Consider the following 17,330-nt stretch of genomic DNA (forward strand, 5'->3'; position numbering starts at 1 on the left):
AGAAACATCCAGCGGTTCATCAAAAATAAACGAATAAATAAATAACACAATAAGGAAAATGCTAAATATGAATACAATTATATTTAATTAAATAAGCATTATTTACGTGATATTAATAATAAGAAGAATTATAATACAAATATTAACGATTATTTTTGTTATTGTTAGTATTCTTAATTTTTTGTGTTTTCTGATTTTTATTTTTTTATTATTATTTAATGTCATTAACAATAATAATAACATTTAAATAATAATTTATAAAAAATTTAAAGCAGTAAAAACGTAAAATATTATCATTTTTAGCAATACTATAATACATATTATATAATGTAATAATACTATTAATTTGCCATGACTAGTCTGTCTCAAATACACACTAGAACTTAATTTCTCTTAAGACGTTATTTTAAGAAATCTTTTTCAACAGTGGTCAAAATAAATTGCTCAAGAAAGATTTTGAAGTTTGATGTGTTATTCCATTCATCACCGCTAGAGGGAGGACAATCTGGACCCATGGTGAGTGGTGTGGGACTCCCCACTCATGTGACCCCGACGGTCCCTCTTAAAAGCACCCACGAGCATCTACCAGGACAGCGGGCGACCTGAGCGACAGTTCGGGGTGTGAGAATGTCTCTGTACCGCAACTCGGCATGGTTCCTGAAAGGACTCACCGAATTCACAAAGTAAGAGCTGCAATGCTTTTTAAATGGTAACACTTTATATAACAACATTAACATTTCACATTGTGATTATAATAACATTAACAAACATTAGCTGCAATGCACAGCAGAATCCTTCATTAAGCTAAAAGCATTCAGTGGTAAATATAATGAAACATACTTTTATATTATTATAGCCTGTTTGAACACACTCAATAAAAAATATATTTGAACATTTCAATTTCATAAAATTCCATCAAATTGAATTGAGTAACCTTTAACAAAATAAAAGCATATTTTATTCATTATCATTTTTATTTTTTTTATTACACAATTCAATTTGATGGAATATTGTCATGAAAGTGAAATGCATACATTTTTAAAATAGGCTAAAATATTTTGGATTTATGACAAAATTATGTCATAGAAAATAATTATGTGCATGTGTTATTTCAGAAATGTTTTTTTTTTTTAAGTTTTGTTAACTACAAAAAATGGGTCAATTTTAGAGGACAAAATAAATAGAATAGAATAGAATAGAATAGAATATACTTTTATATATATAATATTACTTACCCATGCAATTTATAATTAGTCATATCACCTATACAGTGTGTCAGATCTGAGCTATTCTGCGCTCGAATAATGGTGACATGTTTAGCTTTTTATATTGAAGTGTTTGTGTGCATTAACAAATGCTGTATATGTTTTTAGTTTACCCTTAGTAAGTGTTAGAAGAAAGACACATATAACACTTATGAGGTGAACTAAACCCGAAATGGGTTTAATCTTAAATTGGATGACATTCAGCAAAATATTAGGGTGTTGTTGATCTAGAGCGTTTCCCTGCTCCTGAAGTACCCCAGCACTGCACATTTTGAATGTCTCCATTATCTGGCACACCAGTGTGCCAGGTGTCTCTCCGAAGGAACTGATGGGTTGAATCAGGTGTGTTAAATAAGGGAGACATCCAGAATAGTACTGGGATGCTTGAGGAACAGGTTTGGGAAAGATGCTTTATAAATAAAATGTTTTAAACTTGAATATAGACCTACCTTAAGTTTTAATTCTACCTAGTATTGTGTATTAAAATGATCATTTGAAAAACAACTATGTGTGAAAAAGATCATATCAGTTAGCTCAAATTTGCACAACACATCTTTTATTTATTAGGAATATCATTTTCTCATCATTTACTCACCCTCATGCCATCCTAGAAGTGTTTGAATTTCTATCAACTGCTGAAAAACTCATTTAGATTTTTAGAAGAATATTTTGGCTTTGTAGGTCCATACAATGCAAGTGAATGGTGGCCAGAACATTAAAAAGTACATAAAAGCAGCATAAAGGTAATCCATATAACTCCAGCTGTTTGATCCAGATCTTCAGAGGCGATATGATAGATGTGGGTGTGAAACAGATCAATATATAAGTCCGTTATACTATAAATGTCCACTTTCACTTCCACATATTTCCACCTCCAAGATTCACATTCTTCATCCATATTGCCACCTACTGGAAAGAGAGGAGAATTTATATAGAAAAAAAGGGCTTAAATTAAACCAACGGAGTTGTACGGATTACTTTTATGCTGCTTTTATGTGCTTTTTTGAGCTTCAAAGTTCTGACCACCATTCACTTGCATTGTATGGGCCTACGGAGCTGAGATATTCTTTTAAACATATCTTTATGTGCTCAGTTGAACAAAGTAAGTCACACATCTGGGATAACTCTTCCTTTAATCTTCAGACTGCATAATTCTTACAATAAATGTGTTAAAAACAACACAAAACAACATTGTTAGCACACTTTGAAAGCTCGGTGATGACATATCTGTGTTGTTTTTAACAGGTTTGCTTGTAGTGTGTGCTTCTGCATGAAGTCCTCATTAGGAATTCCTCATTAAAATGATACTAAGTTCGTTTTGGAGTCCAAACGACCTCTCAGACTGTCTGTTTTTGCATGGTCTAATTGCTGCAAGTTGTCTATCAGTAGCTTTTGCATCTCTGTGTTTTCCCCCTAATTCAGTGTCACCCGAGTCAACCCCTCACGCCCCATAATGGCACACGCATCTTCCGTAACAGTGAATGCATTTACCAAGAGATGATAGTTTCCCCCCTGGTGCCTCCTTGCGCCTCTTTATCTCTCCACCCCGGTGTCTACTGGCTGGCACGCACGGACAAAGCCAGTCTTTGACATCGGGACAAGGGCACAAGGGCCGCTGATACCAGGAGCGGCCGTATCAGAGGGTGCACTGATGGCTCGCTCTCATTAGCTAAGCGATGACGCAAGGAGACACTTTAGGACAGCAGTTCTCTACTAGTGTTCCTTCAGGACCAAGATTTTATATTAGTCATTTAGTCGTGATCCAACACATTAGAGAAATAGTTTATCTTGCTAAAGGAGATGTTTTTTTGTCAAGTCATTAATTTAAAAAGCACATTTGGAAACAGGCACAGGAACAGTCATGAAAATGTAAAACTGCTGCCAAATACTTTCCTTTGGTCAATACAAACATGTGCAATATTCAATCCATCCATTCCTACTTATATCCATATTTCATTTATATCTATAACATCTACCTCTTCTTCAATACATGACATCACCTGCACATAACTGTATATATAAAATATTCTAACAACATTATTGCGCATTGTATATTTCTCTTTTATTTTAATCTGTTATATCGTATTATGTTATGATTATTTTTATGTCACTATACTGTATGTATATGTTTAAATGCATATGTATGTATGTATGCATATATATACTTTGCATTCTCTTGCACTGGAAGCTTCTGACACCATGACAAATCCCTTGTGTGTGTGTGTGTGTGTGTGTGTGTGTGTGTGTGTGTGTGTGTGTGTGTGTGTGTGTGTGTGTGTGTGTGTGTGTGTGTGTGTGTGTGTGTGTGTGTGTGTGTGTGTGTGTGTGTGTGTGTCTGTGTGTGCGTGCATGTGCGCATACTTGGCAATAAAGCTCATTCTTTCTATTTCAGTGATTCTGCAATCAGCACAAGTTGAGCCAAAGTTCTCTACAGCAGAAATACTGAATATAAATATAAGCAAATATATTACAGAATGAAACTTTTTGGGGAAAAAAAATGTATTTTAAAATCAAACCTTGAAATGTAATAAAGGACTATTCCAGGATCAATCAGTGGCGGCTGCTGGTCTTTCAAAGAGGGGAAGCTCATTTTCGGCCTACATTATAAACTTATTTACCCTATTTTTTGCACTAAATCAATCTTAGGTGTTGATCTGCCCTGCTGTTTAATTCTAATTTTTTCCTCGTAAGGAAGACTTTCAAATGGCTTCGCCAAAATCAGGTCGACAATATTAGCACCGTCAAAAATCATGCGCAGTTTCACCCATACGACGCTAGCCTAGCCTACTGTATGAATGAATGAATGAACGAACGAACGAACGAACGAACGAACGCTCTAAAACAAAATATATTAAACTTGGTAAAACTGAAACAAGGAATGTGGTGTATAATTGTGTGAAATGTATTATGCAAATTGACTAGCAATTTCGCCAAACAAATATAAAGAAATAGGTTGCAGCAGTTTGTCTTTCGACTACACTTGAGAAATCCGCGATGGGACTGAGCGCGAAATAGCTTCAGTGACTTCTTATAGTACAGATTCGCTGTCAATCAAAAGGAGATGCAGTCTTTCGACAGATCCTCCAATCATCACGCGGAAGCCCGGAGTCCGGGCCAGCCCACTCCTCATTCACCCCCAGAGACGCTGAGCGTCCGTGGGCGGGACATAATCGCAGCATTTATCCAATGACCGTCTATTTTCGGAGCACTGAAAAAACTGTTCAGAGCAGCCCCATTGAAGTCAATGGACGCTTCGGCTTCAACAGGGAAATGCACTGGCGCTACGGGAATGTATGAGAAATAAATCGAGTCAGCCGACCTGCTATATGTAATGTAGCTGATTCTGAACGAACTGGTCTTCGAGATGAACGTGTTCTAATGCATTTTTAGTCAATAAATTGTTTAAACAATAGTACATATTTGACCATTATTTTTTTGACATTATAGGGGAAGCTGAGCTTCCCTTGCAGTCTTAAAGAAATCCCCACTGGGATCAATGCATATTAAACTTAATCGACAGCATTTGCTGTAAAAAAAAAAAAAAAAAGAACAACAACAAAAACAACGTCCTTTTCTTTAAAAAAAAGCAAAACCTGAGGTTACAGTGAGGCGCTTACAATTAAAGCGAATGGGGCAATTTTTAGAGGGTTTAATGGCATGAATGTGAAGCTGATAATTTTATAAAAGCACTTGCATTAAAACATTCAAAACATGACAGTCTGAATAGGAAATCTGACCATTTATGTCCCTCTAAATGTATTTTAAATGCAATTGAACCATATTTAATGTAGCCTGGGTCACTTAAAATTTGTTTTACCATGCAGGAGTGACAGGGTGGAGGGCGGGGCCAGGTCGTGATTCTACCCAGCCCCTTATCAGGCTAATCAAGCCTCCGAGAGGGATAAAGGCTGACTGCGGACGGTGGTAGAATCACGACCCGGCCACGCCCTCCACCCTATCACAGCACGGTTCATGTTTTCGACTATAAGGGCATGTCACTCCACCTGTCCATATTAGCATTAGCTCAGTGTCACTAGCTTCTACCAAGGGCATAGCCAGGAAATTACCTTTTGGTGGGCCTCAATAAAAATGGATGGGTCAAGTTTTCACCCAAATATTTTGAAATAAAATGTTCCTTAACAACAGAGAAGTGGTGCATTAAATAGTTCTTTCACAAAGTCAGAAATCAGAATTTATGGGGGGCCTGGGTAGCTCAGCAAGTAAAGACGCTGACTACCACACCAATTTGTCAGGCTTCCTAAGCAACCAATTTGCCCGGTCGCTAGGGTGGGTAGAGACACGTTGGGTTAACCTCCTCATGGTCACTACACCACCATGAGGACTTAGAGAGCATTGGGAATTGGGCATTCTGAAAAAGGGAGAGAAAAAAGAAAGAAAACTGAATTTTATATATTTTAAAAACTATTTTATAAATGTATATTTGAGGTCAAAGAATAGTCTGAAAATATTCTGGCTATGCCACTGGCTTCTACCAAATAACAGATGAATTTGCACCACAATACTGCAGAGTTTTCCTACCTATACACAATTATATGTTCTGTTGTACTTCATTAATAGCGTTGAGCGTTGTTCTTTCCTGCTGTCCACGACCCTATTTGAACATACCTGCGACCCATTAGAACCACTGCTTTAAACCTATTCCTTTCTTGCATACTGAAACAGTTATTTAGATTCCCCACTTTGACAAAGTGTGTTGTTGAAAAGTTTTAGATATAAGAAGTTCAAAGTTCACAAATTAGTCAGTTGAACTAATGTGCTGTATTTGAGGACTAAGATACACTGGGTGTACAGGTGCAAGTCAAGAGTTAATTGAATAACCCTGTCATACATCAAGTCTAATTGAATGTATGTGTCTCAGGGGGGCTTTCGTGTCTGCATCTAAAAACTTTGTGGAGAAAGACCTGGAGGTGTCGATGACTGGCCGATCCTTCTTGATAACCGGAGCGAACAGTGGCATCGGGAAAGCAGCCGCCATGGCCATTGCCAAGAAAGGTTTGAATAGTTGGACAACAGCAATCACCTTATCTAGAATGTTAAATAATGTCTCTCTGGTGTCTTAGTTCATGATCGAACTAATCTGTCCATGGTGTTATACACTGTATGGCTAAAAGTATGTGCATATCCCCTTCTAATTGGCTACACCAATTACTAACAGGTGCATAAAATCAAGCATGCAGCCATGCAATCTCCTTAGACCAAGCTTTATTTTATGTAGAATGGGGCATGCCTTTTCTGTTCCACTATGACAGTGGCCCTGTGTGCACAAAGTCCAGACCTGAACCCCATTGATGTGACCTGAAACATATACAGTGAGCCAGACCATGATTACACTGACACACTTGTGTTTGGATGAGAACAAATCTCCACAGCCATGTTTATTCATCTAATGCAAAGCCTTTTGAAAGTAGAAGCTGTTATTGCAACAAAGGGAGGACCAACCCACTATTAATAACCATGGTTTTGAAATTAAATGTTCAACAAGCACATACGATTGTGGTGTTTGGGTTCACATGTGTTTTGCCATGCAGTGTACATCAGTGTTTCCTACAGAATACTACTAGTTAACATTTTATAAACTAATAATACAAATTTGTAACTATATCTTGCATTTGTAACATATTTTTGATGCTTCATTTCGAGTCAGGCTCGAGCAAAGACTAGTGGTTCAGAAAGTGAGTCACATGTTGATTCAGTAACCACTCTTGACTGATTCAGTGAAAGATTCGTCAGACTGATTCAAACTGGTAACTGTTAAATAGGGGAGCCGTTTTGAGTGATTCATCAAAAGAACGGTCTCATAAGAGTCATTCGTTCACGAATCGGACTAGTCGCTGTTTAATTTTCATTGCAGAGTGTAGCCTGCGAACACAATGCAATAGAAAGACGTATTGTTTTAGAATTGTTTCACGGTATGAATGCTATTTGTATCTCATCGCATTCAGACTGCAATCCCATAATCCAGAGTGCACACATACATCTCCGAGATGTCTGTTTTAGATCTTTTCATCTGGAAAGCATCGCAGTCTTATTAACATCTGCTAAACATCGGCTAAACATCTTAAAAAGATCAGATTTACATTCTAAACCAGAAATATCTCAAACACATCTGCTGAATGTCTTATTGACATCTGAGAGAAAGCGCCTTATAGACGTGTTACAGATGTAAACACACACATCAAATAGGGAGTCACGTGATGCCATGCGAGGTTCCGACGTGTGAATGGCGAGCTCTGCGCACTTTGCTAGTTTTAACACTATTATTGTCATAAAACGGTGAGATTCGATACGTGAGGTTCCATAACTGTTCTAGGAGGACAATATGTCAAAGAATTTAAAATCCTTGGGATCTGGAGACATTAAAAGACACTTACGTGCTCAAACTGACACTCCCACAGAGGCCTCGAGCCCGTGAGTCGATTTGGTCAGAGAGTTTCGGGAAATGTTGAGAATGACTAAGGTTGTTGCTGACTTGGAGGATCTTGTTGTAATACATCGATCAATCACTGCCATGGAGACTAAATTCACTGATGTGGTTACAAGAGTGGGGGATGTTGAGAAATGGATCGATTATCTGGAGTCATCAGAGAGGGAATTATCTGCTAATCCACTAGTGACCAAGGTAGATTTGGAGCATCTCTGGGAGAAGTTGGAGGACTTGAAGAACCGTAGCTGGCGGAATAACATTAGTTTCATCGGAATTCCTGAGGGCGAAGAAGGCCAGGATATGGTGAAATTCCTAGATGAGATCCTTCCAACTCTGCTCGACATAGCACGCCATATGCTGGAAATCGAACAAGCTCACAGGGTTCGGCTCGGCTGGATCTGCTGAGGAAAAGAGGCCCCGATAAATTCTGGCCAAATTTCTGGGATCATCCGATAAAGATCTCATGTTATGCAAGGCGAGGAATAAAGGAAGGCTTTCTTGGAAGAACCACGGCATTTTCTTGTTGCCAGACTTTGCGAATTCGAAAAGAGAGAAACGTGATCGATTCAAGGAATGCAAGAAACTCTTTTGCACTGATGTTCCTGGCCAAATTGAGAATAGATGCTAAAGATGGCTGTAAAACATTTACATATACCTAGCAAGTGATGTCCTTCATAAAGTCAATAGAGTTAGTAAGTTATTTTGTGGTACTCACGTTGCAGCCATATGGACTCTCATGACTGTCTGAGGAAACTGAACACCTTTTTTGTTTCTTTTTGTGCTGGTTTCGCCTAGCAACTGGAGTTTGTTTTGTGTAGTCACACTCCTTCGGGACAGTTATGTGGATGAATCTGCACGTTCTTTGTGTTTATTCCGCCTATTGGCTGGGGTTTATTTTATAGATTATCTTCTGTTGTGTAATTCTGTCTCACAAAATATGAATAGAAACAACAGACTTGAGCAATCCGACGGCATGGGATCTCGTAGGCATATATGGACTGTTTGAGTTTAGCGGGATGGACGCCAGTTGGCGCTGTCGTGCATGGGATTAATGTGCACATTTTTCTTTGTTCTGTTTTTTTGGGTTGGGGGAAGTTTGGGGTTTGATTGTTGCACTAGTGTTGGAATGTGGTCTTTATACTTTTATTTTTGACACAATCAGTTTGATCTAAATTATCAAAATGTCAAATGTTAATATGAGTGGATTGTCTATTTCCATGTGGAATGTGAATGGGTTGGGCCACCCCACAAAAAGAAGGAAAGTTATTTCTCTTCTAAAGCGTTAGAAATATAATATTTAGTTTCTTGAATAAACGCATCTTTCCCCGCTGGAAGGACATGTGAGGACATGTTTTCTTTAGTGCTGGCTCATGTAAGAGCAGGGGAGTCATTACACTGATAAGTAAGCATCTACAATTCAAATGTCTCAAACAGATTAAAGATAAACTAGGAAGAGCCATTATTGTTTTAGCAGAAATTCAGGGGCATAATCTTATTTTGGCTAATATTTATGCACCTAACGCTGATGATCAGGGCTTTTTTATAGATCTTGAAAGGAACACACACATCAAATAGACGTCTGGGTGACGTACGTGTGCTATCAGGGAACTTTCCATGGAGCTGGAGATTCAATTGTGTGGTGGAGTGCTGGACACACCAGTGTGCATACATTCTTTCAAAATGCTTTCTGCATATGTGTGTTCAATTGTAGACTATGTATTTCCTTTTCCTCAAGGTGGTACGATCCACATGGTTTGCAGAAACAAGGACAAGGCAGAGGAAGCCAAAGCGGAGATCGTCAAGGAGTCTGGAAACAAAGTATGCATCTATTTAAAAGATTGGTATGTGTATGTTGTGGCTTAGTAGTTAAACGGATAGGCTGGTGGTAATCCGAAAGTCATTGAATCAAACCCCAGAAAGGCCAGTTTATGAGCTACCACAATTAAACCATTGAGCAAGACAACAAACTCCTGGTTTCTCACTTCTGCTAAATGAAGAATACAGTAATAGTGTGCAAATTACTTCATATGCATTCAAAAGCTCATTGAAAAGGTCCACAAACTTGTTATCTTCACACTGGAAACAGATTTACAGCTCTACATCTGTTTGTATTTCTGGATGTTCTGCTAAAATACTGTTCATGACCTGTGGCCTTTTCACCTGGTTTCAGGAAATCTATGTGCACATATTGGATCTGTCTGAGACCAAGAAGGTGTGGGAGTTTGCCGAGTCTTTTAAGAAAAAGTACAAAACTCTTAACACTCTGGTGAGCCTGGCTTCCAACTCTCTAAGTTAAATATATAAATGTAGTATTTTTAACTGATTAACTACAAAACCAGCCAATAGAGGTAAGGATTATTTGATTGGCTTGGTTGGTTGTCCCTGTTGAAAAAGAGAACAAACCATTGAAAGTTTAATGGTTTCTACTACAAATAACATTACGAATGTAGTGTGTTTTGGGCCTTATTCCGTTAGTATTTACTGTAGGTTTGTATTGGTTTTTAATACAGATATTTATTGGTCCCTAATGATATTTGCTAGACATAACATGCCACAATTAGAAGCCATCACATTACCAGTATAGAGACACAGAGGGACCATTATTGTTTCCATTAAAACCAATACAATTCCCATTATAACCAATAAAACCATTTTAACTTCTGTGAGGGTTTCTATTGCTTTTTTTATAAGGGTTGATAGATTACTTGATAGATTGATGAATCGTTGCTTGGTTGATTGATTCATTGAATGGTTATTTATTCAATTGATTCACTGTTTGATTGATATGAATGGGACAGATCAATAATGCTGGCTGTATGATGATGAAGAGGGAGTTGAATGGAGAAGGCTTGGAGAAAAGCTTTGCCAGTAACTCTCTGGGTAAGTTACAAACTCTCAAAAACAACTAAATCTCATTTAAGGACCGAAAGATCTCTAACAAATCTTTCACAAACAAACACTGACACATCATTACAGAGTGTTTTAGTTTGATCCCATTTGGGGTTTTTTTCCTCTTCGTCTCTTTGTTCTGTTGTCCAGCTGTGTACATTCTCATCAAGAGCCTCATTCCCCTGCTGGAGAAGAGCCCTGACCCGAGAGTGGTGAGTACACCAGAGAGAGAATCTTAGACGGAGAGGTCAGATGGGTCACCAGCTCTCATCTGCTCTCTCTATGTCTTCTAGATAACAGTATCATCAGGTGGGATGCTGGTGCAGAAATTGCGAACAGAGAACCTGCAGTCTGAGAGGGGAAGATATGACGGCACTATGGTGTATGCACAGAACAAGGTACATTTTATACATGAGATACAATCACACGTTGTACCTTTAGTTCAGACCGAAGACAGTGCTTGTGTCCATATCCAAAACACTTAGCTGAACCTGTTTGATACGATGTTCAGTCATGTCAACTAAAACATTTAAGGTGTCATAATGGATATGACAAGTAGGTAGGTTTGGTCTTGGCGGACTAGATCTGAGTAGAAAGACTTCCTACTGCTACAACATACACAGACATACTGTGTTGAGCATGTTAGACATGCTGCTGCACAATTAAAAATGCACATACATGCTGTTGCTGCACAATTTGACATACATACGATCCCCTTGAAGAAGATCTAGACTGCGGTGCTGGGTTGGAGGAGGGTTTCATAGAGAAAACTCTTCAAAGCACACTGCAGTGAAACCTGGATTACCTCCAAACATCTGATGCAATTTATATGTTGGACAAAGAGAGATTGCATGTCGAAAAACCCATCGGATTGCACTTGTGTAGAGTTTCATGACTAAACTTGTTTTAATTACGTTCTAAACTTGTTTTGACAAACTATGACAGGTTTGGTTTAATATAATGCTTTAAAGGAGACCTATTATGCCCCATTTTACAAGATGTAATATAAGTCTCAGATGTCCCCAGAATGTGTCTGTGAAGTTTCAGCTCAAAATACACTACAGATTTTTATTCTACCATGTAATAAATGCCTTTTTTAAGGTGGAATCAAAAACACGCTGATTTTGTTTGTGTCCCTTTAAATGCAAATGAGCTGCTGCTCCCCACCCCTTTCCGGAAGAGGGCTGTGCCTTTACACCTCGTGCTTCGGTTATTCATTTTAGCTTATCGCGGCCGACCCACCGGCCCACTCGGTTCTCCCGATGGCCAGTCCGCCCCTGATCGGCCCCAAATTGCGTCGGCCCACCGGGAAAATGCCCGGTATGCCAGATTACCAGTCCAGCTTGTCCACTGCGTCTTCAGTGTCTCTGATGCCGGAAGTACATGAAGACTCTTATGTTCACGTTTACAGCCAACAACAGAACACTTATAACCCTTACGAAGCTGAGACATTATTCTTATCACTATATCTGCTCCAGTGCGGAAAAAAATGGCGGACTATGTGTAGATGACTCAGGGGAGGAGGGTGGAGTCTGTCACCAGTTGTGGGCGTGGCCTGCTCTAACGTCACTTTAGAGCAGAAATGAAAACTGTTAATTTTGACAATTTATGTACAAACAACATGTAAAAGTGCATTTTTGCATAATAGGTCCCCTTTAATACATTGTAAATCACTGCTTTTAGTAGATGTGTGCCTTACTTTAACAGGTAACTCTTGTGATATCAGAAGGGATTTCAGTTTTTTATTCATTTGTGTTCTTAGAGGCAGCAGGTTGTGATGACGGAGCAGATTGCTAAAGCTCATCCAAACATCCACTTCTCTGTGATGCACCCGGGCTGGGTTGATACGCCAAGTAATCAAACACACACACACTACTGTCACACTACTATGTTTTGGTATTCCTTGAGACTACAAGGAATATTTGTACCTTTAAAAATCCATTTGTTACTTATTCAAAGGTACCCTCATTATTTTTTGCTAATTGCTACAATTGGAAACAGAAAATATAGTAAAAGTAGAGTAGTATTTTTGAAAACTCAGTTTAAAATGATGAACGCTCACACAAGAAAACTCTAGTTAAATCAGTCTTAAAGGAATGTTCCAGGTTCAATACAAGATAAGCTCAATCGACAGCATTTGTGGCATAATGTTGATTATTACCTCCTTTTCTATAAAAAAAAAAGCTAAAATCTTTGCTTTTTGGTGGCCAACATTTGGAGGGCTTAAAGGCAGAAATGTGAAGCTTATTATTCTCTAAAAACACTGAGCTGTAAAGTTGTTTAAATACCAGTTTTTACAGTCGTTTTAGGGATTCTTGACTACATCGTCATGGCAACGAAGTTGTAAAATCGGCTATAACTTTACACAGAAAAAGGTTAGTAAGTGAAATCGCACTAAAACCATGTTTACACTCATATTGTTTATGTCTTGTGGCTATACTTCTGAAACAGTGAGTATTTTAACATTCAAAAACTGGCCCTCATTCACTTCCATTGTAAGTGCCACACGCTAACTTATCTTTGTGCATGACTTGCATTGTTTATAGCTGCCAGCGGAACACAAGCACAAATATCTAAGTGCACCTTTAAATTAAATGCAAAATAACAAATAGGTTATTAAAAAAAAAAACTTAAAATAATTTATTTGGATTGAAGTCTTATAGTCGTGTGAGACCCAGGCACAGATTTTAGGCAATGGGTTATAACAGCATTCAGAAGGTGTTGGTTACATTCTTCTCTCCATCTCTTTCTGTAGCCATTGCGAACACAATGCCTGACTTCCACAGCTCGATGAAAGAGCGTTTGAGGACTCAAGTCCAGGGAGCTGATACGGTCGTTTGGCTCGCCGTGTCAGAGGCTGCTGTCAAGAATCCCAGCGGGCGTTTTTTTCAGGGTGAGCAAACGCATGCCCACACAAGACCATTCATCGCAATGCATTCTGCTATTGCTGCCTACACACAGTGCTGTCATAGGACTTTGCCAAACTTAAGATATTTTATGGCTTATAAAATCCTTTTGGAACTGCCTTATATGTCTGGAGTGTCCCTATGATACTTTAAAATGCTGTCTAGGCAACTTACTAGGTGTCGGATCAGAGCTACCGTCTTTCTGTCTCCTACAGTACGGCATCCATCCAAAACAAGTGAGCCTTTCAGGAAACAAAACAACTGGTGGAAGAGAAAGAAAAGCAGGAAAGATGAAGAGTGAGGGAGAAAAGAAGAATGGAGGAAAGAGGGAGTGGGGAAGAGCAAGAAGAGGATGAAAGAGATTAAGAACGAGAGTTGGCGGTGGTCCAGTGCAGCTGTAGTGGGAGTGTAGTGAGTTTTTGTTAGAATGAACTTGGTGACCTTATGACCCCCGCAGCACAGGGAAACCACACAGACTTAGACTAAGTATTTTTCCCCATTCACTTTCTGCAGTGACACTGTAAAAATCTTCAATAATAGTTCTAAGCAGTTTCGGGATGATTCACAACATTTTATTCAATCTAAATAGCATTTGAATTTTGGAAAACCAGGCAAATCTACAGTGTACTGCTGAGCTACTCAACTCATGTGAATGCTGTAATGAAATCACTCTTTATCAGAAAACATTACTACATCACATCACTGTCTTTTTAGTGCTAACTCTAAAGCAGCATCCCATATTAACTAACATTATGTAGATAGCTAACTAGCTGGGTAACTACTTAAAAGGCTCCCTACAAGCCTGTAAAGCAACCGTGATACCCGTTTCCATGGTAAATGGGACTTGATTGGTGGATGTCACATAATGTCTGTTGGTGGCGCAATACATCACCGACAAATTGGCAATGACACAGCAGAAAAACCCAGTTGGCACCAGAGGAGATGCGGTAGGTCTAGAGCCAAGCGTCCAGGGCTGGACTGGTAATTTGGCATATCGGGCACACACTTTGGGGCCGATCAGGGGTGGACTGGGCATCGGGAGAACTGAGCGGGCCGGTGGGTCGGCCGCGAAACGGGCCGAATGGGCCATGATAAGCTAAAATGAGCTGCCACGCTATACAGAACTTTTGGGCCAGTTGCCATGTAAAATCCTGGGCCGATTTCTCTTCCCAATCCAGCCCTGGTTACGTCGTGCCATAAACATACCATTGTCCACTACACGTTACGGTTCGACTCGCCTCAACTCTACTCGCTTTACTTTTCTGAGCTTGCATTTCCACTGCAGTTTAGTGCCGCATCAACGCGGGTGAGTTTATAGGCTGATCGATAGTTGTGCCGCCTCTACTGCCGTGACATCATCTTAAACCAGACACAAACGGACCAAATCAATAACACGACCGCTAGATGTTAGCTGCTAGCTCATTGTGCTGCATAAAGCAGTTGTTGAATGGTGATTTTACACAAGTGTAACAGTTAAATTGGTCTGGTTGTTTCAGAAGCTTCCAGTAGCTGCTCAACTAAATAAAGTGAAGCTATCAAGCAGATTATAGAGTTAACGTAACAAACGTACCGTCCTCCATCGTGAATCAGCGCCAGTCCAGGGCACTCTCCTTCCATTGCTCGCCTGTTTAGATAGCGTCCATTTGGTCGAACCACTTCCACTTTTCCTTGATGGTTCTGTAGTCACTTAAGTTGTAATTTTTCCCTACACTGTTGGGAGGTCCGGTGGTAGCGTGTGCGGCCAACAGCTGATACACTTCCTGAGAGACTTTATTGTTTCACTCATCTGCACCTCGTTTATTGACTACGGCAGGGTTTTGCGCACAGCCATTTCTTTTTACACAATCGAAAGAATGATGCTGTTATCGCTGTTGCTAACTTTAAAACTAGAGGGTTGATGTTGCCTGTTGGAAATCCAGTGACGCTGGTAGTGACGATTCTCTCTGACCAATCAGTGATCTGCAGGATTTTGATGTCACATTTAGTATCGGCTCGGCTCGCTTGGAACCTCAACCGAGGTGGTCAGATCAGATACCAGGTACTATCCACAGTGGAAAAGCCCCCAAAAAGCGAGCAGAGCAGAGTCGAGTTGAGTTGAGCTGAGCTGTGCCGTGCAGTGAAAAAGTGTGGTTTGTTCTCTGTATAAGAAGCGGGGAGTTTCGCTTACTGCCCCCTGGAGAAAACAGGTGGTACTTCAAGCTTGAATTGCTCCGATGATAAGAATATTCCTTGTTACGTTCCGGGGACATACATTTTATTAACGCATTATTTTTTATATAATTAAATCGCACCGAATTAACGTGTTAAATCGTCAGCCTCATCAATTACTCATGCACATCCCTAGATAAATTGCAGTAAAATTGCACGATTTTGCGCAATTGCATCAGCTTCATCAGAACTTGGTACATCATCGTGCCCTGACCTCAAATGGTCAGTTTTGTCCTACAGGAGCATAACAAATTTCAATCTCGAAGCTCACGGTAGGTCTGTCTTCAAAGGTTTAAAAAGTGTTGTTTATATGTTATCAATTAAAGGGATTTTTACTTCTGAAACACTTCTGTTACGCTCAGATCCTTTAGCTGATATAAATAATTTGGGGGGACAGCATGTGCTATACCATCTGTATTTCCTTGTGTCTTTTTGTGTTCTAGATCGTCAGATGGTGTCTGCTCACCTTCCACTGGCCTGGACGCACAGTTCACAACTGGAAGATCAGAAATTCATGAGCGCCATGGAAGAGCTCGCCAAGAGCTTTCAGCCTCACTAACCACTCTTGCAGTACAACTATAGATTTAGAGCACTAACACACAACATGTTGAGTTGAATTGATGGACTGATTAGTCTCACCCATCTAATGAGTAAAATCTGTGTGGATAAACTTACAGTAAACCTCTCATACCAAACACTTAGCATCTATTTAGCATTTATAGAATAAATATTCTCCAAACTCTGAACGTTTGAAGGTGTGAAAGACAGCTATGCTCAATAAATCTTTAAATGTGTCTACGTTTTTCTTTCAAAATTAGTACTCCCTGTCCTGTTTCCTTGTACATTTCATTCTTGTAGGAATCGTTCTTTTCTGACAGCTCATTGGTCCCAACACCATGTGATCAATCTCAGCCAATCACAGTGCGTTTTCACTCTAACTGTGTCAGTGACTCCAAAGAATCAGGTCAATCAGGTGGGAACCAGTTCTGACCGGAGTCACCCCAGCTGTCAATCACTCACTCACAGCCAATCAACAGGTGACATCCAGAAAAGTGGCCGAAAAGGACGCTTCCCTTTCGGGAGGTTATGATTGGGCGTCTCTTGGTTTTCACAGTGTCACCTGATGTTCAAGAGAATGAGGAAGTGATTTATAAACAATAACGTTTGATTGCATTAATGCATAAACAGATTGGGTTATTAATTATTAATGAGATGACTGTACTTTGACACATTTGTCAAACGTTAATAAACATCTGTGAAGGCATGTTGAAATTTTATATTTTGTTACAAGTCAAATGTGCCAATATTAGGAAAATTAAGATTTATTTTTGCATTGTGACTTATTTTAAAAATGATTAAGCTCATCCTTCTCAAAATTTAAATGGGGAAAATATACATCATGGCAATATTTGTTGAACTGAATTTCATTTATGCCGATGTTAACGTTATTTAATTAATTTATTTTTTTGTATTACAATAAACAAATGAGATGAAATGTTTGCATATTTGTTTGTTGTTGCATTAATTAAAATGAAGGGTAAATGTGCTTATGTTACCATGACAACACTGACGCGCAAGCCCCAGCCCCTTTATATCACAAATCTAAAGGTGCTCTTT

The 17,330-nt window shown here is 39.2% G+C and overlaps 1 protein-coding gene across 1 annotated transcript; it reads left to right on the forward strand.

Annotated features, from left to right (window-relative positions):
* The first annotated feature begins 557 nt into the window (after window positions 1-557).
* LOC127631890 (dehydrogenase/reductase SDR family member 12-like) lies at window positions 558-17,199 on the forward strand. The gene is made up of 10 exons (XM_052110286.1): window positions 558-683; window positions 6,145-6,278; window positions 9,446-9,528; window positions 9,881-9,976; window positions 10,509-10,590; window positions 10,750-10,811; window positions 10,893-10,997; window positions 12,362-12,452; window positions 13,355-13,492; window positions 16,157-17,199. Exons 1-10 carry the CDS (start codon window positions 628-630, stop codon window positions 16,270-16,272), a joined length of 963 nt encoding a protein of 320 aa, XP_051966246.1. The 5' UTR covers window positions 558-627; the 3' UTR covers window positions 16,273-17,199.
* Window positions 17,200-17,330: the final 131 nt, after the last annotated feature.

Source organism: Xyrauchen texanus, chromosome 38, assembly GCF_025860055.1.
Source record: "Xyrauchen texanus isolate HMW12.3.18 chromosome 38, RBS_HiC_50CHRs, whole genome shotgun sequence".
In the NCBI taxonomy this organism is placed as follows: Eukaryota; Metazoa; Chordata; class Actinopteri; order Cypriniformes; family Catostomidae; genus Xyrauchen; species Xyrauchen texanus.

Excerpts from the sequence above, each read along its gene's own strand:
- LOC127631890 (XM_052110286.1), top strand. The coding sequence starts at position 628 with ATGTCTCTGTACCGCAACTCGGCATGGTTCCTGAAAGGACTCACCGAA. Across the intron at positions 9,529-9,880 it reads TCAAGGAGTCTGGAAACAAA|GAAATCTATGTGCACATATT; the intron begins GTATGCATCTAT and ends ACCTGGTTTCAG. Across the intron at positions 13,493-16,156 it reads CAGCGGGCGTTTTTTTCAGG|ATCGTCAGATGGTGTCTGCT; the intron begins GTGAGCAAACGC and ends TTTGTGTTCTAG.